This window comes from Typopeltis vanoorti, chromosome 22 (genome assembly GCF_054136105.1).
Source record: "Typopeltis vanoorti isolate ZY-2024b chromosome 22, IOZ_Tvanoo_1.0, whole genome shotgun sequence".
NCBI lineage: Eukaryota > Metazoa > Arthropoda > Arachnida > Uropygi > Thelyphonidae > Typopeltis > Typopeltis vanoorti.
This window is the reverse complement of record NC_143570.1, coordinates 95,873,142-95,896,586: the sequence shown is the minus strand read 5'-3', so window position 1 is coordinate 95,896,586 and position 23,445 is coordinate 95,873,142. Positions and strand designations below refer to the sequence as shown.

General features: G+C 38.1%; 1 protein-coding gene across 2 annotated transcripts in view; it reads right to left on the bottom strand.

Annotated features, from left to right (window-relative positions):
* Positions 1-23,445, bottom strand: part of LOC150094577 (epithelial sodium channel subunit gamma-like) — a 391,842-nt gene that overhangs the window by 324,654 nt on the left and 43,743 nt on the right. For both annotated transcript variants that reach the window (XM_090412252.1, XM_090412253.1), the window contains one exon: positions 8,495-8,670. In XM_090412252.1, the coding sequence (XP_090268378.1) occupies positions 8,495-8,670 (176 nt within the window). The remainder of the gene's footprint in view (positions 1-8,494; positions 8,671-23,445) is intronic.

The following is a 23,445-nucleotide window of genomic DNA, read 5'->3' as shown; positions in this document are numbered from 1 at the left end:
GTGAATCTTGTGAATATTGTCTTGTGAATGAGAGCAGAAGTATGAAAGATAAGATTAGGAGAATGGAAGAGATGAATGCAAGGCGAATCAGAGTAGGAGAGAGAGAGAATTTAGGGAGTATGAATGAGAGGTATGGGGTGCTAGAAGAGGAGAGAATGGAAACAGTAGAAGGGAGGGAATAAGAGAGAGGAATGGGAACGCTAGCAGATGAGAGGATGGAAACAGTAGGAGAGACAAAATGAGAGAGAGATATGGAAGTACTAGAAGAGGAGAGAATGAAAACGGTAGGAGAGATGGAATGAGAGAGGTATAGGAATGCTAGAAGACGAGAGGATGGAAACAGTAGGAGAGACAGAATGAGAGAGGGATATGGAAGAGCTAGAAGTGCAGAAAATGGAAACAGTAGGAGAGAGGGAATGAGAGAGAGAGATATGGAAGTACTAGAAGAGGAGAGAATGAAAACGGTAGGAGAGATGGAATGAGAGAGGTATAGGAATGCTAGAAGACAAGAGGATGGAAACAGTAGGAGATACAGAATGAGAGAGGGATATGGAAGAGCTAGAAGTGCAGAAAATGGAAACAGTAGGAGAGAGGGAATGAGAGAGATGTATGGGAGTGCTAGAAGAGGAGAGAATGGAAACAGTAGGAGAGAGAGGTATGGGAATGCTAGAAGAGAGAATAGCAGTAGAGGAGAGGGAATGAGAGAGACCTATGGGAATGAAAGAAGAGGAGAGAATGAAAACAATAGGAGAGAGGGAATGATAAGAGGTATAATATATGGAGACTCAATGATTCGTGGTGTTCAAGATAGGATGCATGAGGAGCGTTTGCCAGGAGGAACAATAGAAAGGGTGTATGATATGGCATATATCATCCAATAGGCTATGGCAATTAAGAGAGGTGAAAGGGTGGATGAGATGATTGTGATGGTAGGAACAAATGACTTGAGTGGTAATGTAAGTCGGGCAGCGAGAGATATGAGATTTTTGCTTGAGACTGTACTGAAGAAGACAGAGAGAGGAAAAATAGTGTGCGTGTTGCCTAGGTATGATAATGATGAGCTGAGCAGAAGAGCGGTGATATTGAATGGCATAATAGCGAGAATGTGTGACAAGAGAGGACAGGTATACGTGGATGCTTGGAGTGCATTTGAGGAAAGAGAGGAATTGTATGCGAGAGACCATTTACATTTGAATGAGGAAGGATGTAGGCATCTGGAAAGATTGCTGTTCTGAACAAGTCAGTGCATCCCAGGGAGGATGATAGCAGGGGTGGCCTCTTGTGGGAATGGATACTTGGAAGAAGGGAGATGATGTCAGGTAACACTGAGCCCAGTGTAGTCTAGAAGGGATAATGCTGGGTATAGAAACAATGGCATTTATATGCTTTATACTAATGCCAGGAGTATCCGGAATAAGGGAGAGGAATTGGTGGTGCAGATAGCATCAGCCTGGACAAAAATTATTGTGATCACTGAGACGTGGTTGACAGAAGGGGATATAACAACAGGAATAGAAGTTGCTGGGTATAGCATTTTTCATCAGGATAGGAGGGGAAAGCGTGGTGGTGGGGTACTGCTTATGATAAGTGATGACCTATGTCCTCTAAGAGTGGAGGCCATGGAAGAAAGTGAGACAAATGATTTTGACAGATAACGGCGTAAGGTAGAGGTAGGCAAGACAGGATATTTAGTGGGGTGTTGCTACAGACCCAGGAGCACAGAGGATGGGGACCAGGAGATGTTTAGACAGCTAAGTTTGGCAAGTGCAAGAAGAATGATTGTTATGGGAGATTTTAACTACAGTAGTATAAATTGGAGAGAGGAAGATGCATGTAGCAATAGGGGAATGGAATTTCTAGAATTGTTGAGGGGCAAATGTCTTAGGCAACATGTAACAGAGGGAACAAGAGGTTCGAGAGTTTTGGATTATAGCATCAGAAGAGTTGATAATAACTGAGTTAACATCTCTCCCACCAGTTGGAGAGAGTTTATTATTATATATATTTATATAGAGAGTTATGGTTTTAACTTAGAAAATGAATAGACATGCAGAATTTCAAAGAGATGGGAACGTATGTGGAATTATAAGGCAGATAATTATAATAGTCTTAGAAGTCAACTTCAGGAAGTTTCATGGAGGGAGGAATTGGAAGGCCAGGATATCATTAGTGCGTGGGAAATTGTGAAAGAATATTTGTTAGCAGCAATGTTAAGTTGTATACTGCGAGTGAAGAAGAGGACACAATTTGGAGTAAAGTGAATGACAAACAATATTAAACAGGAATTGCATGCGAAAAAGAGGCTATGGAAGAGATATAAGGAGACAGGTGAAGAGAAGATGCATGAAGAATATAAGACACAGGCGAGAAGAGTGACTAGTATGGTAAGGAAGACAAAACTGGAATATGAGAGGAGATTGGCCCTATGATCCAAAGAAAATCCTATGGAATTTTTTAGCTATGTGGCCAGTAGGAGGAGAAATGACTGTGGAAGAATGATATTGTAGGATAAAAATGGGAATAGAGTGACTGATGCAGAGGACATAGTGGAATTGTTCAATGAACACTTTATTGGAGTATTTCAACCTAGAGGAGTCAGTTTTAATGCTAGAGGGATAGGGCTGGTTCGAGGCTTAGAGATACAAGAGGAGAGTGCGTTTCAGATACTGAGTACTCTGGATGTCAGTAAAGCTGTGCTGGTATGGTATTTCACCACGAGTTTTGAGAGAATGTGCTAGGGAACTGACAGTGCCCTTGACCTGGCTTTTCAATGAAAGTCTGGCTGCGGGAAAGATACCCAGGGAATGGAAGGAAGGTAAGATAGTACCATTGCATAAGGGTGGTAACAGATTGGAAGTGTCTAATTATAGGCCAGTCTGTGTGTCATCAGTAGTTGTTAAGATCTTGGAGAAAGTAGTGAAGGACCGTATACAGCATTGGGCAGAAGAGGGTAATGTTATCTGTGAGAGTCAACATGGATTTGTGAAAGGGTGCTCTTGTTTTAGCAATATGCTAGCCTTTTATAATAAAGTTACAAGAACATTAGATGAGGGAAAGGAGATGTAGCGAAGGCATTTGACAGGGTGCCACATGATAAGCTGATATTTTAGTTGCAGCACATGGGTCTGGATGTCAGATTGGTCAACTGGATTCTGGATTGGCTGTCTGATAGGTATCAGAGAGTTGTGTATGGTGGAGCAGTTTCAAGGAGGCAGAGGGTTAGAAGTGGGGTCACACAGGGCTCAGTATTAGGACCTATATTGTTTAACCTTTATATCAATGACATTGCCAGTGGATTGCAAGGGGATATTCAGTTGTTTGCAGATGATGCGAAACTGGGAAGGATTATTAGTAATAGTGCAGATGTGGTAGCCCTGCAAGAGGATTTACATAAGCTAGATAGATGGGTAAATGAATGGGGATTTCAGTTTAATGCAGAAAAATGTAAGGTCTTGAGGTTTGGGAAACATCGATGGGATGCTTAATACTCTATGGGAGGAGTTATACTGGAGGAAGTAGGGGAGACAAGAGATCTGGGGTTGATGATTGAGAGAAACCTGAAGTTTAGGGGACATATTGCAAAGGTGGTGAAGGTAACACAGAGGATTGCTGCAATTATGAGAAGGACACTGACCTGCAGAGATAAAAGGGTTATCATTCCGTTATATAAGTCTCTGATCAGACCACACTTGGACTACTGTCCAGATTTGGTCCCCAGGATTTGAAGGGGATAAATTAGCTGTGGAAAGGATACAAAGATGGTTTCAGGACTGTACAAGGATAGTTATGAGGATCGGCTGAGGGAATGTGGACTGCAGAGTTTGGTGGATAGAAGAAGGAGAGGTGATATGATTGAGACTTTTAACCTGTTCAGAGGTGGTTACAGGGTTGACACTGGGGAGTTCTTTCGCTTGGTTGAACAGCGGGAATGAGTGATGACAAGAGGCCATCCCTGGAATTTACGAAAGGAAACTGTGAGCAAGAGGGTGAGGAGTGGTTTCTTTGCGTGGCGGGTGGTTGAACCGTGGAATGCATTGCCTGATGGAGTGATGGGAGCGAGAACGGTCAATGAATTTAAGGAGTGGTATGATAGACTTTGTGTTTCTTAGGAAGGACCTCCCACGATGAGTCTTTTGACTCCATGCAGGCCTGAATAATAATAATAATAATAATAATAATAATAATAATAATAATAATAATGTTCTGTCCATCACATGCTGCCTACGACATTGTCCCTCAAGATATACAAAAAAAATATTATTGTATGTTGCCTTGTCTTTCCAGTTTATGTTGCTATAGTTGAAGTCCCTTATAATGATCACTCACTTTTCACTTACCGAGCCAATTTGTTTAAATCTTTCCTGCACATCTCTATATATATATACTCCCTTCCGTAGAGCAACATTCTCTCTTTTTTCTAATACCGTAATCTTCTCTTATAAATGTCTATCTCATGCCATATACTCTCAACTTCATTAGTGTTATTCCTGCTGTGATTCTCCACCCTGAGTAGGTACATTTCATCTCTTATCTTTAATACTCCACCACCATGTTTATCATTCCTATCCTGCAAAATATGCTAAACCGTTCAATTTCTATCCCTGTTGAAACATCGTCTTCACTTAGCCAAGTTTAACTCATACCAATAGTCTTTGGAGAGAGGGGGGGGGGAAGAGAGAGAGAGAGAGAGAGAGAGAGAGAGAGAACCAATGCCACAAACTCATTTCCTTTATTCCCAATGCTCCTAGCAATGTATAAGAAAAATCAGTGCATTTCCAGTATTCATATGACTATTATTAATCTTCACATATTTCATGTAGCTCTGCAATATAGTGTGCATCCTCTCATTTCTAAAGATGCTATCTCCACATTAGGCCATCCATACTATGTTCCACTCTTGCGATTCAAGTTTACCTGCCCTAACACACTAACTTGCACAAAAAAAAAGTCTCACCAAATGCCTGCATCCTGTCTTTAAATGGAATCCATCACTTGCATACAGCTCTCTTCTGTCCTCAAATGTACTCCTTGCTCCATATATTATAACCCACTCTTCCTTCACATTCTCGCTATCATCTCATTCATTATCACTGAACTTCTCCTCCACTTTGTATTATTATACAGAGACAACACTCACTATCTTCCCTCTGACACACTTCCTAACATCAATTTCAAATTTCTTGCTATACGATTCACACTACCTCTTAGGTCATCTGTACCAACTATCATTTCCTCTACATTATCCACTCTACAAATATGACACTCCAAACAGCTTCATTATTTTCTCACTGGCATCCCGGACCCATTCTGTTTCCAATCTCTCTTCCCCCCCTCTCCTTTCTCTGTCCCTTACTCCCACATGCACTTTCTTCACTTTCATCTCTTTCCCTGTCTCTTCCATTTTCTGCCCTTCTTCTCTCTTTCTCTCTCTCTTGCTATCTCATGCCTTTCTCTCACACTTACTCTCATTCACTTCACATTAGCCAAGCTCTCCGGCCTCCTAATCTCTTCATTCATCCTCTTCAACTCACTCTCTTTGCATCTCCATTTATAGCAGTTCAGTTTCTCTCTCTCCACACATCCTGCTTTCAACTGACATTTACACACACACACACACACACACACACACACACACACACACACACACACACAATCATTACCATCAGATAAAACATCTCCCTCTGCCATACTCTTCAAGGTAAATCCACATTGTATACCCCTTTTCACATTTTCTTCACCCTCCAAGACAAGACTATCCATAAATTGACTCATCCATTTCCAAAGCCCTATCTCTGTTGATGCAGAATCTGGAAATCAAACTACTTATGTCTCCAGTGCTTCTCACTGTCTACATTTCATGCACACGTATACATTACTGTCCCTCATCTGCCACATTTTTAAATCATATGTAGATGTCATGGAAGCTTCAAAATACTCAAATATACTTTTAATAATGTAATCTAAATGGTAGTGGCATTGGGCAACAACATGTTAGACCAGGAAGTTGCCATGATAAATAAGGTTGCATTGGATACAATACAGAGACAACAATTTTATAAGAAAAAAAAGCACACTAATCATACAAAAAACACCATCGATTTCAATAGTGCAAACTTAAAAACTAGTATTAGTAATGAAACAAATATAATAAAATACTTTCTATGTAATTGAAATACTTATCTTTTTTTAACAGCTCATGTCAACCACATACCAACCTCATGTCAGTGATATATTCCTGGCAGTTTAATACTGAAAATATAATTTTCTGAAAGCAGTATCTGCTTTTGTCAATCTTTGTATTATATCCCTGTTAGTTCCAAGAGTATCAATCTCAACTCTGAACTAAGTAAAATTCTTAACTTGTTCTACTGTATGTTGAATTTTAATTTCTTTCTGGAATTTGCTGATCAATTTAATAACTTTTGATTTGTTTATATCTCATACATAATATGCATAAAATAGAATAAATGAATGTTATTAAAGAATTGGTGATTGTTGATATAAAACCTTCAACATCAAATCGCCAACAGTGTGAGACTGGATGTAGCTTGTGTCCTTTCCAAAGCAAGACCACCAAAAACTACCAACATATCCAACAAGGAATTTAAAGCTCTAAAGGAAATAAGGAATAATAAAGAACTAGTTATCACCAAAGCAGATAAGGGAAATGCAACTGTAGTACTTAATGAAAAGGACTACAAAGGTAAGCTTAATGCTCTTCGATTAGATCGGGCTACTTACCTCCCTATCAATTACAATCCCACCAACTCACAAATCAGAAAACTTCACAGACTCCTTAAGAAAGTCACTTTTTGGCCTGTAGAAGTTACCAACAGATTAAAGCTGTTTAACTCTATACCCCCCCCCCCCATATTTACAGACTCCCAAAAATACATAAAGAAAATGTGCCATTACGTCCCATAATGGATGGCACTGATTCCCCCACATACAAATTAGCTAAACATTTGGCTAAAGAGCTCACACACTATACTGGCAACACACCATCACACATAAAAAAACTCAGCCCACTTCAAAACCAGCATAGAAACCTTACACTCTAACATACTGACATAATGGTCAGCTTTGATGTCTCCTCCTTATTCACAAATGTCCCACTCAAGGAAATTTAGAGCTAATCCAAGCTAAATTTTCTCCCGATATCTCAGCCCTATTTCAGTTCACAACGAACTCAAGCTATTTCGTTTGGCAGGGAAAATTCTACAAACAAATAGAAGGGACAGCCATGGGTTCACCACTCTCCCCACCCTTGGCCAATTTCTTTATGGAGACCTTTGAAGAAAAAGCCTTAGCCTCTGCCCCACAAAAACCTACCATATGGCTTTGCTACGTTGATGATGTGTTTGCTATTTGGCCACATGGCTCTGAAACACTCCTCTCCTTACACACTTAAACAACCAACATGCCAGAATCAAGTTTACCCTGGAAAAAGAGGAAAACAACAGCCTGCCTTTCCTAGACACACTAGTCACCCGCCAACCTGATGGAACCTTGGTTTTCTCAGTTTATAGAAAACTCACCCATACAGGCAGATACCTACAAACCACAGTCCCCCCTCCACAACAAAAATTACTCTAAATCCATCACCATTCCCTACATCCGAAGCACCTCAGAAAAAATTACCAAAATTTTAAAAAAACATGACCTCACCTCCTGTTACAGGCCTTACAGAAAATTGGCATCCCTTATCCACTCTGCCAAAGACCAACCACTTCGCCTAGACCTACCTGGTGTATACCAGGTCCCTTGCAGTTGTAAACTGTTGTACTTTGGCCAAATAGGCAGGACAGCGAATATCAGAATTTCTGAATACAAGGACTACATCCGGTTTCACAAGTACAGCCATTCTGGTCTTGCAGACCATGCTCTGGATACACGTGACAGAATACGGTGGAAGAAAGCTACAGTAATGCACCGTAGCAAATACAAATTCGAAAGACTATTTATGGAATCAGTCTCAGCCCTAAGAAACTCTCCAAACCTCAACAAATTTGGTTGTATGCGACTGCCCCAAATTTGGGAGGCCTACATCAGCAGACCTTCAGCCCAATGGCCAAGAACGCCTACTTAACCCGCTAGAGGGCACCATCAGGACTTCTAGGAGAACGATAGCTTCATATCTTCATTCTCAGTTACTGTGTTGTAGTGCTTGCATGCATGTGCCTTTTTGTAACTTCCTTTTGAAAATGGCAACGTGACGTTGCTGAAATATCAGAAATATTTATTAAAGTATAATTTAATTTATATTCGGATCTACGTTGTTCAATTCCCTAAATGATTTAGAAATGCATAACCAATGTATAAGCCTGTCTACGAGAATGTTGATATAAAGCTCTTGCAATAAACTCTATGGCTCCACCGAAGACTACTACTGCTGATGATAATACAAAAAAAATTAAACAAAAGTTAATTTTAAAGATATTTTTTTCAGAGTTAAAACATTTGGTAAGAAATTTACATTTATTATGAAACTTACCAGCTTTTTTTCTCTTTAACACATGATAAAATTCTTTACCCGCCCATAAAGAATTCAGCACAAAGCAATTTGCTGGTCTGGTCGTAGAATAATACGTGTTTCCCAACCAGTAAGATCCATAATTAATAGTTTGAAATTGAGCAATCTTAGAAAATTCATTCATGCCTGGGATATATCTGAAATTAAAAAGCAAGTATAGTAATGAAACCCAGCTGCATTTAAACATACGAGTGCTTTCATTGATAAATTTAAATATTTAACATCCTGTTGTCCAATCCCAATGCTAGCCACATGAGACAAAAAGGCCAAGAATTTGATAAAAAATTTGAACTTTGTGTCAAAAAGTCGATATTTGTGACACTCGAAGTTCACATTTGTAACACTTGAAAAACTCTCATATTTTGATCCAAAATATAGGAATTTTATAATTGACATATATAATTTTAATTTGACGCACACACACTAAAAAATTCCCATATTTCAGATGAAAATATGGTGGCACAACTATGAGATGAACTATATAAATTTCATTTTTGTTTCAGTTAAAAAAGAGAAATTGTAAAATATTATAAATTGAAATGTATGAAGTTTTTATATTTATGCACACAAATATAATTTAATTTTTATTGCAACATATACCATCTTTGATATTCATTCATATAAAAAATTACATCTCTCTTTTATGAAAATAAATAATTTGATATTTAATTATATGTGATGAACATGAAAAAAAAGTCAGGCACCACTGATTTAACATATTGCTGGTTCACAATTACTGTAAGGAGTAAATAACTTGAATAGCATTTAATATTATCATCATCATCAGTCCAGTCCAGCATGAAGTCAAAACACTCACCATGGGAGGTCCTACTATCACACATATTGAAAGTTTATTTTTCACTTGGTTAGAGTATAATAAATTTAGTTTAATCCTTTATGCCTGAAAGTATCTTCAGGACTGGGGTAAGGTAATACAACACCAGGGAACTCCTTGCAAAGGTGGAGCAAGCTACCAACACTCCTATCTCAGTATCTCCCATAATGCAAAACACATCTCCTTGTGGATATGTCTAATGTTATGCATTAAGGGAAGGGCCACAACCCAGACTAGTTTCGACCTTTATTGAGGTCTCTTCAGTGGGAGCCAGGCCCAAGTGGAGATACCAGGCAGAAGCATTAGCAGGTCATCTCTACCTATAGGAGTTGCCAAACTTGGATAAAGGATTAAACTAAATTTATTATACTCTAACCAAGTAAAAAATAAACTTTCAACATCTTTCTTTAAATCCAGAGTAATTTATTAAAAAAGGGTGGCACACCATTTGGCAACTCCTATAGGTAGAGATGACCTGCTAATGCTTCTGCCTAGTATCTCCACTTGGGCCTGGCTCCCACTGAAGAGACCTCAATAAAGGTTGAAACTAGTCTGAGTTGTGGCCCTTCCCTTAATGCATAACATTAGACATATCCACAAGGAGATGTGTTTTGCATTATGGGAGATACTGAAATAGGAGTGTTGGTATCTTACTCCACCTTTGCAAGGAGTCGCCTTGGTGTTGTACCACTTTACCCCAGTCCTGAAGATACTTTCAAGTGCAAACTTTGTTTGCTCACACTTGGATAAAGGATTAAACTAAATTTATTATATCGCACATATATCTGATCAAATCACGTCAAACTCATTCACTATTTCTGAACTTGCTACTCTCAGGCAATGCATTCAATTAACTATCCATTTCTATACAAAAACTGCTCTTGTCTACCCTACTCACAATTCCTTATACAGTTTAATTATGGCCCCTTTTACCTCCTGTCTCTTGCATTCTACGAAATTTTTTCATTATTATTTATTATTATTACTGAATAATAATAATAATGATAAAAACCTCTTCCATATTAATCTGGTAACAACTCCTTACAACATATATATCTAAATCATATCTTCACTCCTTCTATCCATGAGGCTCTGCAAATTACATATCCTCAGTTCTTCGTATCCAGTATTGTATAGAATGGAAACCAATGGAGACTGCTGAAAATAAACCAACAGGAAATGGATAATGGGAAAACAAAATGGAAAGAATCCATAATATTGGGAAAGAGATGTTGAGCCAGACAAAAGAAATACTAAGTTGGATAGGGAAAGACAGTGGTGGAATGATGAAGTACAAAAGTGTATTCAGGAAAAAAAAATGGCCAAGCAGAAATGGAATAAAGTAGGTGACGAGAATAGAGTTTAAGAGAAGATATGACATCTGGCATGATTGACATATGCCTCCCTTGATGTACTTTCCTCCTGTATGTCTTGAATAATAATAATAATAATAATAATATACTGTAACAAGCTTATAAAACAGAAACTGGCAAAATGTGATAATTCTGTTCACCAAAAGTAATAAACAAAAGAAAAACAGTTTAAGGTGAATATCAATCTCTGAAAAATTAGTAAATAATTTAAACAATCTATAATTCTAAATTAGTTGAAGAGACACGCTGTCAACTCAGCTGATTTAAAGCAAAAGTGAACAATCACTATAAGCAAATGCCTCCATTTTGTGGTATCATTCTAAATGCTTTAGATGTCATTATTTCTCACATTAAAAAAAAAAAAAAGTTTGAAACAAATTCTAACCATTAGTGCTGATAGAAATAGATAACATTAAAAATAATGTTGAACCACTGCTTAGTAATCTGAAATATGAAAAAATTTAGTAAATAAGAATATCAATGATATTCTTATTTACCAAAACTGATAAAAGAAATGAAATGTATTCGTTAAAAATGGCAGTTAGGAAAAATGAATTTGAAATTGTTACTGGAAGAGAGTGGCGCACTCAGGATTTAACCTTGGGGGGGGCAGATGAGTAGACGATTTGCGAATACACACTATGCATCACATGCGACCTATGACTGAGCATCTGCAGTGATCGCTAATTCATAAGTAGTATAGAAATAGAAGACACGATACAACATAAATAAAAAAAATGAATTTTAATTAGGAAAAGATTTTTGGAAATTTTTCTAGTGTTTTTTCCTTTTCTTTGGGGGTTGCCCGGGCCCCTTTCCCCCCCTCTGGGTGCACCACTGTTGGAAGAAGCCTATATGTATGAAGGAAATGATTATGACCTTACTAAACACAATAAAATATAAATTAGGATTTACTTAGATAAGTAACCTCCTTATCAACTGATATTATTAAAAAATTACTACTACCACAATTCTAGAATATGTGGTTTACCCAGGGCTGTACTTACACTTTTCCCAAGGTGGGCGGGGCCCAAGGCAGTAGAGTGCACCAGGAGGCCCCTTAAATTGGCCTTAATTTTTCAGGGTCCACCCAGCTAGAGCCTCATGCACCTGTGCATAAGTACAGTCCTGAGTTTACCCAAAGTGAATAAACACAACATTCCACTCTGCTCTACTGTAGATAGTATAGACAGTCTACTTATTATTTGGCTAAATTAAAATCTAAGCTCTCCCCTATATTAAGAACACAGATTTGGTCACCTGGATTTCTTGAGGACTAGGAGATGGTCAAAAGGATTCAGAAATGAGTAACCAAGATGGTAACAGGTCTGTGGAATACCCCTACAAGGATAGGCTGAAGGTTTGTGGGGTACAAAGTTTAGTTGATAGGCGGAAAAGAGAGGATATGATAGAAATTAAGATATTAAAAGGGTTTTATAAAATTGATGCAAGTGAAACTCTTTTCAATATATGACAAATAGTCAGCATACTAGGGACCATCCATGAAATTTGTGTAAGAGTGTGGTTAGCAGGGGTGTGTGGACCAGATTTTTTGCATGGAGAATGGTGTGAGTGCAATGGATTGCCAGAACTGGTTGTGAGTTCCCTGATGGTGAAGGAATTCAAGGAGAGCTATGATAAGATTTGTGTGCATGATGAATGATTTGGATCTCCTGCAACGAGTCCCCAGACTCTTTGGAGATACTGTAAAATAATAATTATAAAGAACAGACACATAACTTTACTAATATGAGTAAACCTTATCTCACACTCAACATGGAAGATATCTTAGTTTGACATCAATGCCCTATTCACCAACATATACATTCAACACACTATTCTACTATTACATAACAAATTTTCAACAAATATTACAGTCAATTAAATTAGGAGATAAAAATCCCTTATTATTTTACAGCTAGTATGCGAAACTCTGAGATCAAAAACTATGATCTAAGAGTTTCATGCCGAAGAATTATCGACGAATCTATGCATAAGTGAACACCTGGTAGTACAACACCAAGGCAGCTCGAAGCAAAGGTGGAGCAAGATCCCTCACTATCCTTGATATTTTCTCATAATGTAAAACACAGCTCCTAGGAGATGTAATACTGCCTTACATTATGAGGAGGTCACTACCCAGACCGGTTTCAATCTTTTTTGAGGTCTCATCTCTACCATTTGGCTCAATATTAGAGTCCTTTTCTCACATGCCCTGCAATGAAGACACTTTGTCGCACATAGTATTTTTTTCCTACAGAAAGAAGTTACATGTATGAACTTTTCATTTTCTTTCCTCTGATAGATAGTAAGTTTTACATGAAATCTTTTTGAACAAGACGCTCTAGACCTCACTTTGAACATGTTCCCACTGAACTTTGTCTCAGGCACATTGATGCACAACATGAACATATGGTTTGAAAACGTTCGTTGGTTTCAAAGCTACAATGATGAGAGAGTGTGCAAACATGCTATGAAAGTGAGTGTCAGAAGTGCATGTTCAGTTGAAAGATTAAAGCAGTAGACAACTGAGAATACATGTGAAAATGTGCACAGAATAGCAGAAGATAAGATTGAAAGAGAGAGAGAGAGAGAGAGAGAGAGAGAAGTAAAAGTAACAACAGCAGGAAAGATGAAAATAATGGAGAGTTTGCCATAATGAGAGAGATAGCATGCTTATGCAGTCCTTCACAGTAGAAAGCATAAGATTGATGAAATGCAGATGCATCTGGCAAGTGGTATCAACTTATCATGTAATAATCTAACAAAAGTCTTCACTAAATCAAAATACACTACTGCGTATTCATCTCCTTTGTCCAATGAAGCCATAATCTTATTATTAAGTAAGTACATTACTAAAAAATGACCTTCATTTAGCAAATCCATGCTGTTCATCAAAGAATAACACTACTATCAATCCAATTCTTGATCCTGATTCTCACCAGTTCAACCACAATACCTGACACACAGATTAGTCTATAATTTGATGCTTGAGTTGAATCACCTCCCTTATGAAATAACATAATTTTGCCATTCTTCCACTTCTTTGGAACTTGACCCAATATAAGACTCATATTAAACAAATATGGCAAGACAGATGTCAACTCCCTGGCACATTTATATATAATATATCATCCAGTCCCACTGACTTAATAATATCAAGTTTGCTTAATTTCCTATATACCTATTGTTCACTTAGTCAGTCTCTCTTCCTTCATAATCTACTGCTCTCAAACTCTCCATGATGTCACATTTACAAGGATTAAAAAACTTTATAAACTTCTCATTAGACATCCCAAAGATATCATTCACAGCAGTTGTTCTCAGCTGGTCTGGTTGACCAAATGGTTAGCATATCCACTGTGGGTTCGAATCTCACCATGGGCATGGATGTTTGTGATTGTCTGTGAAAATACTAGTGGTTGTAGTGACCAGAAGATGGCACTGGTGTAGATGATGAGGTATGCTGTAGTTGGTGGAATGGAGATTTGTAGAGTAGGAGCCCTCCCTCGATGAGTCTTCGACTCCCTGGAGGTGTCACGTAATAATAATTCCATAATCATTCTTTCTTTTGCAGGCTACCTATCAAAAGAAATCCCTACTTTTTTTGGCTTCATTAGTTAATTGCTGCTCATACTGTACTTACGTTATTTTACCAACTGAGTCACCCTCCTTGCCTATTCTTTGTAATCCTTATTTTTACCACTCATCTTATGTTGTTCTTGTTGAGAGGCTTATACACTGGTTAAACATGAAAACTAATAATTAAGGAATTGAGGGCATACACTAGAAATATAAATTAAATAAACTTTAATATATATACTTTCCGATATTTCGGCAAACATCACGTTGCCATCTTCTTGGGAACTTAATAGAAAAACATGTGCACACAAGTACTACATAACAGCAAATAAGAACTGAAGCTGGTAAGCTAACACTTTCCTAAAGTCCTGATGGTGCCCCTTAGCGGGCTATATTGGTAGTTCTTGGCCTTTGGGCTGAAGTTCTTCTGATAAATGTTTCCCAAATTTGGGGCAGTCTCATGCATCCAAATTTGTTGACGTTTGGCATGTTCCTAAGGACTGAGGCTGATTCCATGAATAGTCTTTCATATTTGAACTTGCTGCAGTGTATTACTGTGGCTTTCTTCCATCTTATTCTGTGGCAAGCCCAGAGTGGCTGTACTGGTGAAATCGGATGTAATCCTTGTGTTCTGAGATTCTGATATTTGCTGTCCTGTCTGTTTGGCCAAAGTAGGAAACTTTACAGCTGCAAGGGACCTGGTATACACCAGGTAGGTCTAGTGGAAGTGGTTGGTCTTTAGTGGAGCGGATAAGGGATGCCAATTTTCTATGTGGTCTGTAACAAGTGATCAAGTTATGTTTTTTTTATGGTGATGGATTTAGAGTAATCTTTTTTGTGAAGGGGAGGGGGATGGCGGGTTGTGGATAACTGGGTTAAGTATTTTTTGGATTCTATTGGGGGGGGGGAGTAGCCATTGGCTGAGAAAGTATCACAGATGTGAATTAGTTCAGTGGTTAGGGCTTGATCATTTGAACAGATTATTTTTGCCCTGTTGAATAGTGTCTTAATAACTCCATATTGTTGTGTGTGGGGCGGGGGGAGGTGATGGGATTGTTGATATGTCGGCTCCGTATCCGTTCGAATTCTTTATTAGCCGCCGTACACGAGACGTCATGTAGGACTGACCAAAGCTCATGATTAAGCATATGTGAAAGCTCATTTTCTAGCGCTAAAATAGTTCTGTTTATGTCCTACTTTGGCCAAACAGGCAGGACAGCAAATATCAAATCTCAGAACACAAGGATTACATCCGATTTCACCAGTACAGCCACTCTGGGCTTGCAGACCACGCTCTGGATACTCGCCACAGAATAAGATGGAAGAAAGCCACAGTAATACACCGCAGCAAGTTCAAATATGAAAGACTATTCGTGGAATTAGGAACATGCCAAACCTTAACAAATTTGGATGCATGAGACTGCCCCAAATTTGGGAAACATTTATCAGAAGAACTTCAGCCCAAAGGCCAAGAACTACCAATATAGCCCGCAAGGGGCACCATCACGACTTTAGGAAAATGTTAGTTTACTAGCTTCAGTTCTCATTTGCTGTGCAGTACTTGTGTGCACGTGTCTTTGTATTAAGTTCCCAAGAAGATGGCAACGTGACGTTTGTCGAAATATCGGAAAGTATATATTAAAGTTTATTTAATTTATATTTCTAGTGTACGCTGTCAATTCCTTAATTATTAGTTATCATGTTTAACCAGCGTATAAGCCTCTGAACAAGAATAATGATCATCCACGGAGATTCCTTCTCACGCAAGGCCCGCCATTACGGCAAACTGAAGCTAAAGTTATTCAGATAACTTAACCATCTGGCATTCCTAAAACGCTGCCGGGATAATCGAGTCATTCCTAACTGTGTAAAATTTAAACACCGCTTCATCTCACAGAAAGCTCTCTGTATCTACAACCGAGTGAGCCAGGCTTTACTTCGGGAGCAAATTACCGCTACACGCAGTTCCCTAGCCGACGTAAACAGAGCTATTTTAGCGCTAGAAAATGAGCTTTCACATATGCTTAATCACGAGCTTTGGTCAGTCCTACATGACTTCTCATGTACGCTGGCTAATAAAGAATTCAAACGGATACAGAGACGACATATCAACAAGTTTGAAAAATTAATAAAGAACTCAGCATGTCCAAACCTAAACTACAAACCAATACTGTAGTTAACCTTTCTTCAGTTATCTTGAAGCCTGAAGCACTCAACGCTCTGTTACGTGGTCACAACTTCGCCATTGCTCCTAAGAAATTACCGGCCGAGGAATTAATGATCCAAATTGAATGCGGGATTCGCCACCTTCCAAACCACATCGCCAACGAGATTAGATTGGATGTAGCCTGTGTTCTCACAAAAGCAAAACCACCAAAATCCAACATATCCATTAGTGAATACAAGTCACTACAAGAATTGAAGAGAAACAAAGAAATAGTGATCACCAAAGCGGATAAGGGGAACGCCACTGTGGTACTCAATCTAAATGACTACACAGGTAAGCTCAAGGCTTTACTATTAGATCGATCCACTTACCTCCCCATTGAATACAATCCCACCAACTCTCAAATTAGAAAACTCCATAGGCTCCTTAAGAAGGTCACTTCTTGGCCTGTGGAGATTACCAACAGACTGAAACCCTATAACTCTAGACCCCCCCCCCCCGCATATATGGGCTCCCAAAAATACATAAAGAAAATGTGCCATTACGTCTCATAGTGGTGGCATTGATTCCCCCACTTACAAACTAGCCAAGCATTTAGCCAAAGCGCTCTCACACTATACTGGCAACACACCATCACACATAAAAAACTCAGCCCACTTCAAAGCCAGTATAGAAAACCTTACACTCCAACATAATGACATAATGGTCAGTTTTGACGTCTCCTCCCTATTCACAAATGTCCCCCTCACAAAAAACCTTAGAGCTAATCCAAGCTAAATTTCCTCCCGATATCTCAGCCCTATTTCAGTTTTCAACGAACTCAGGATATTTCATTTGGCAGGAAAAATTCTACAAACAGATAGAAGGGACAGCCATGGGTTCACCACTTTCCCCACCCTTGGCCAACTTCTTTATGGAGACTTTTGAAGAGAAAGCCTTAAACTCAGCCCCACAAAAACCTGCCATATGGCTTCGCTACGTTGATGATGTGTTCGCTATTTGGCCACATGGCCTGGATTCATTCCTCTCCTTCCTAACATGCTTAAACAACCAACACCCTAGAATCAAGTTCACCCTGGAAAAAAAGGAAAACCATAACCTCCCCTTCCTAGACACACTAGTCACCCGCCAACCCGATGGAACCTTGATTTTCTCAGTTTATAGAAAACCCACCCATACAGGAAGATATATTCACTAACAATCCCCCCCACCTCACAAAAATATGGAGTGGTGAAAACACTATACAACAGGGCAAAAATAATCTGTTCAAATGATCAAGCCCTAACCACTGAACTAAATCACATCCATGACACTTTCTCAGCCAATGGCTATCCCCCCAGTAGAATCCAACAAATACTTAACCCAGTTATCCACAACCCGCCATCCCCTCCCCTTCACAAAAAAGATTACTCTAAATCCATCACCATTCCCTACATCTGAGGCACCTCGGAAAAAATCAACAAAATCTTAAAAAAACATGACTTGACCACTTGTTAAAGACCACATAGAAAATTGGCATCCCTTATCTGCTCCACTAAAGACCAACAACTTCCACTAGACTTACCTGGTGTATACAAGGTCCCTTGCAGCTGTAAATTGTCCTACTTTGGCCAAACAGGCAGTGTCCTGCCTGTTTGGCCAAAGACAGCAAATATCAGAATCTCAGAACACAAGGATTAATCCGATTTCACCAGTACAACCACTCTGGGCTTGCAAATCACGCTCTGGATACTTGCCACAGAATAAGATGGAAGAAAGCCACAGTAATACAGCCCAGCAAGTTCAAATATGAAAGACTATTCATGGAATCAGCCTCAGTCCTTAGGAACATGCCAAACGTCAACAAATTTGGATGCATGAGACTGCCCCAAATTTGGGAAACATTTATCAGAAGAACTTCAGCCCAAAGGCCAAGAACTACCAATATAGCCTGCTAAGGGGCACCATCACGACTTTAGGAAAATGTTAGCTTACTAGCTTCAGTTCTCATTTGCTGTTATGTAGTACTTGTGTGCACGTGTCTTTTTATTAAGTTCCCAAGAAGATGGCAACGTGACGTTTGCCGAAATATCGGAAAGTATATATTAAAGTTTATTTAATTTATATTTCTAGTGTATGCTGTCAATTCCTTAATTATCAGTTATCATCTTGTGTTGCTTCCATAATGCCTTCTTCTTCTTCTGTATCACATGCTTAATCTCTTCATTATCTATTTCACACCTACCTTATTTCACCTTCTGATCTTTGGAATAGATTTAGACATTGCATCTGCTATATACTTCTTGAATACCACCCAAACAGCATTGATCTCCTTTCTACCTAACTCCTCATTAAATGCTACACCTGCAAGTTCTCTCCTGAGTTACTCAAAATCACCAGCTTTGTAATTCCACATGTACCCTTTCCTTACAGAGGTCCTCATACTGACCACCCAGGTAATCACTTCATGGCCACTCTCACCAAATGGAGGGTGATTCGACACTTCATTTATAATAACATCCTCTTTTGAGATTATCAAATCCAAGACCCTCAATCCTAGTGTGCTCTCTATTACATACTGCCTGAGATAGTTGTCAAAACTCAAGATAATCATTTTCTTTACTTCTGGTTGCTATTTCATCATTCCCAGTCTGTATTACATTAATTAAAATCACCCATAATGATCACCCTTTTCCAATTTGCTAGTCCAATTTGCTTATACATTTCTTGGTCAGTATTATCCACATTATCCACATTACCAGGTCTATAACAACATCTGACTTTCATTAACCTCTATCTCATACCGTACTGTCTCAAAATCACTGCCACTATTTCTATCTTGTATGGACATAACTCGTTTTCTATCGTCAATATCGCCAACAGACATAACTCATTTTCTATCGTCTTTCACTCTGCCTCCCTTTTTACCCTTTGTAACTTCATGAAATACACCATACCCTTCCATCTCTATTCCTGTCAGGATGTTATCCTCATCCAACTATATCTCACTTATTCCAACAAGTTTTGGGTGAACAAACTCAATCAATGCAATCATTTCATCTGCCTTGTTTCTTATATATTGTACTTCAAGCATTTGTATACAAACATAACAGCTCATTTCTGGATCTATAACAAATTTCATTGATACCACTTATTAGATGCGACTTCTCCATACTTTCCTCAAGCCATTTCTTTTTATTTATCTCACTACATTCTTCAAATCCGACTGTTTAGCCTAGATCCTACTCCATCCCCTTCCCTTTTTTTGTCTACACATGCATTCACATAGTCTTAAAGCATCTGCCTTTCTCATGCTGTTCCCTGACCACTGAATCTCCCCCATTTCTCCATTTGTCTTGCACACTTGTTCTTTCATTCTCTACACCAGTGATTCTTAACCTTTTCGAAGTCATGGAACACTTTTGATTATAATAAAAATTTGGGGAATACCAAAAGCATTAGGATCATAAATGCACGGACTTGCCTTTTACAAAAATTGAACTTATTTTAATGTGATACTTGAGCTTGTATGCTTTTGCAAATTTCAGCAATATCAGGTCTAATATTGTGTTATAGTTACCCTCATGTCTTTGTCTAAATTAGTAAGTCTTTCATGCTTTTTAGTTTTTATATTAGTTAATATTGAGAAACCAAGCTCACACAATATGATGCTGAAAACGGTAACAAAATTTTCACTACCCTTGTGGAGAGAGCTGGGTATTCAGCTTGACAAAAATCCAAAATTCCTCAAGAGTTATTTCAGAGAATTTCATTTTTAGAGTACAATCTACTGACAAGGTCGCTAATTGTTCTTCTTCTTGTAATGAAAATTCACAACTCGATGTATTAACTGTGCCAAATGCATTTTGTATCCAGTCATAATTGTTTGTATTTAAGGAAGGAAAGTAACTTGAAATCTTTTCTTCCAATATTGTTAAATGTTCAGTTATAACAGAAATAATTCCCTCAACATTTTTATTATGGAGCAAAGGAAACATAGCTACTGTATTTTTTTCTGATATGCAGTTTTTCCACATATTTCAACTTAGCAGGAACCATTGTGCTATTGGATAGTTTTCCCTGCATACAAAATATTGGGGAATAGGACATTTTTCCTCACTAGTCCATGTAAAACTGCAACTTAAATATTAATCCGAATATACTGTCTGTTAATTTTTCTTATTTTACTACATATTTGCAGCAACGTCATTACTACTACTTCCAGTTGTACTTGCCACATCATTAATATTTGCCTCAGAATCACATTTTCATTTAATAATAAATTTATCCATTGTGTGCTACTATGATGTAGACAACCCACAAGCCAAATATGCATTAAAAATGGATTGTGCGCTATTAACGATGTTACACAACACACAAACCAAACACACATCACTGACTGTAAAAGACTGTAAATGACAATGACTGTAAAATAGATTCTCCTCCTCCCCTACAGCAAACAATATGATATTCTATTGGTTTAGAAGTCAAGGTGCATAGCAGTCTTCAGTTGTTAGGATCAAATAGCCAATTACACTCAGAACTGTGTCATGTGACATCTCTTTCGCTGGCAGAACACTTGTGACCAGTTCATGGAACACAAGTGTTCTGGGGAACATAGGCTAAGAACCACTGCTCTACACTCATACTACCCACTTCTTCATTCATAAGCACCACTTTAATATCTCCTTTCCCATTTTTTTCAATACCTTACTTTCCCACTCTTTCATCCATTATTATCATCAATTGCAGGAGATCCCATTTTCACACACACAGCTCATCATACCTTGATTTAAATATTCACTATCCCTACACTCACCACATTCTCAAGCAATGAATTTCAATCATCCACCACTCTCCATGCAAAAATTCTACTCCTCATCCACTTGCTCACACCCACCCTATACAGCTTCCAGGGATGGCCTCTTGTTGTCCCCATCTCCAAATATTCTATGAAAAATCTCATCCATGTTGATCTGATAATTATCCCTTACCAACTTATACATCTCAATCATGTCTCCCTTTTTCCTTCTGTCCATTAGGCTCTATAATTTGCATTCTCTCCAACTGTCTTCATATTCCACATTCCACGGATCTGAAACCAAACTTAGTCAATTGTCTCTGAACACTTTCCAACATCTCATCATCCTTTAGAAAACCAAGCGACCAAATCTGTACACAGTAATCCATATGCAGCCTGATCAAAACCTTCTACAATGGAATCAAAACATCCTTGCATCTACACATCAGCGTTGTCCACATCATTCACATAATTTACATTGTCCTCATAATTTTAGCACAGCTTCCACAAAAGTTTGAGTCCCTATTCACCATCATCTCCCAGATCTTTCATCTCCTCCACCTCCCTCCTCTAAAATATCCCCACCAGTCCTATACTCTGGATCCCATATTTGCTTCCCAACACCAGGGGTGTCCAACCTGCGGAGCCTGGACTGTTAGTAATGTGGCCCAACAAGATCTTAAACTTTTAACATTATAATGTGATGTGAAAAATATGCTGTCTTTATTTCCATTTTGATACAGGAATTTGAGAATAGGTTTCAAGATTTCAGAAAAAATTATCAATTTTTTCTGAAATTTCTATATTTGTGACTCCATTTTCAGTCGACATAAATACATTAGCTTCGAATTTTCAAATCAAACGTATAGAGTTGCAATCAGATATTCAACTCAAAGAAAAATTTGATCATGTCTCTTTGCTAGATTTTTATAAAACCTATCTTCCCAGAGAAAAATATCCTTGAGAACTCACTACGAATTGCAACCTCTTCCATCGAACCAGACACTGATGCATTGGTTTCTCACATAAACAAGGCCAAATATTTCACTAGTTTTGTCTTTATGCTTTAGGCTGTCCACTTTTTTTTTAATGTTGTAATAACAAATTTATGTTGTCAAAATTTCATACATGCAGTTGATCAAGATCGTGATGTGCTGCAAAGAGCTGCCACCGGTGATGAAAGTTGGTGCTTTCAGTTTGATCCAGAAACAACATGCCAGAGCATGGAATGCCATGGAACACCTTCTTCCTCGCAAAAGAAAGTCAGGTTGCAAAAATCAAGTGTCATTTCTGGGATTTCAGAACCGATTTCAAGAATTCTGAAGAAATATGATTTAACAGCCACTTATACACCTATTAACAAATTATCCACTCATTTTCTATCTTCTAAAGATAAACACTCAACTATGTCTCTACCTGGTGTGTATCAAGTTCCATGTAACTGTAATCTTTCCTACTTTGGACAAACAGGATGCTCTATAGAAAAAAGAATTCAAGAGCATCAATCATCCATTCAACACAACAAACCCGAGAAATCTGGATTAGCTCAGCATGGAATAGAAACAAGCACAACATCCTTTGGTCCAAGATTCTCCTCCTACACAGATGTCACTATAAATTTGAATGTTTATTTAAAGAAAGTGTGGAGGCCTTACTTCAACGTCCTAACTTGAATCGTAATGACTGTATATCTGTATCAAATATTTGGGAAAGTTTAATCAGGATAACACATTTTTTTTTTTCCTATATTAGCCTAATATTATTTAAGATTATTACATGAATTTCTGAATTAATATCTTTAATTTAATCATGCCTCTGATAAAAAAAGTTTACTCTTTTAATGCTTAGTGATATGACATCACACAGCTCGTTCTATTTGTGAATGATCAATTGTTCGTATTCCACCTTGTTTATTTAAAACTATTTCCTGAAGATGGTCTGTAATATTCAGACTGAAATATTTGGCAAATTAAATAATATTCTTGTGTAAATGTGTATATATTTTATAATCCTAGTGTCAAAAGTATCTTTAAAGAATCATTTCATAAATAAATAATAAATATAAATGTTCACTAAATTTTTAGAGGCACATTATCTTTCTGCTATGTAATTTTTGAGGCCCCTCGAGATGACGAGGCCCTGGGTCCAAGGCTAGTGCACCTAATGGGTAATCCA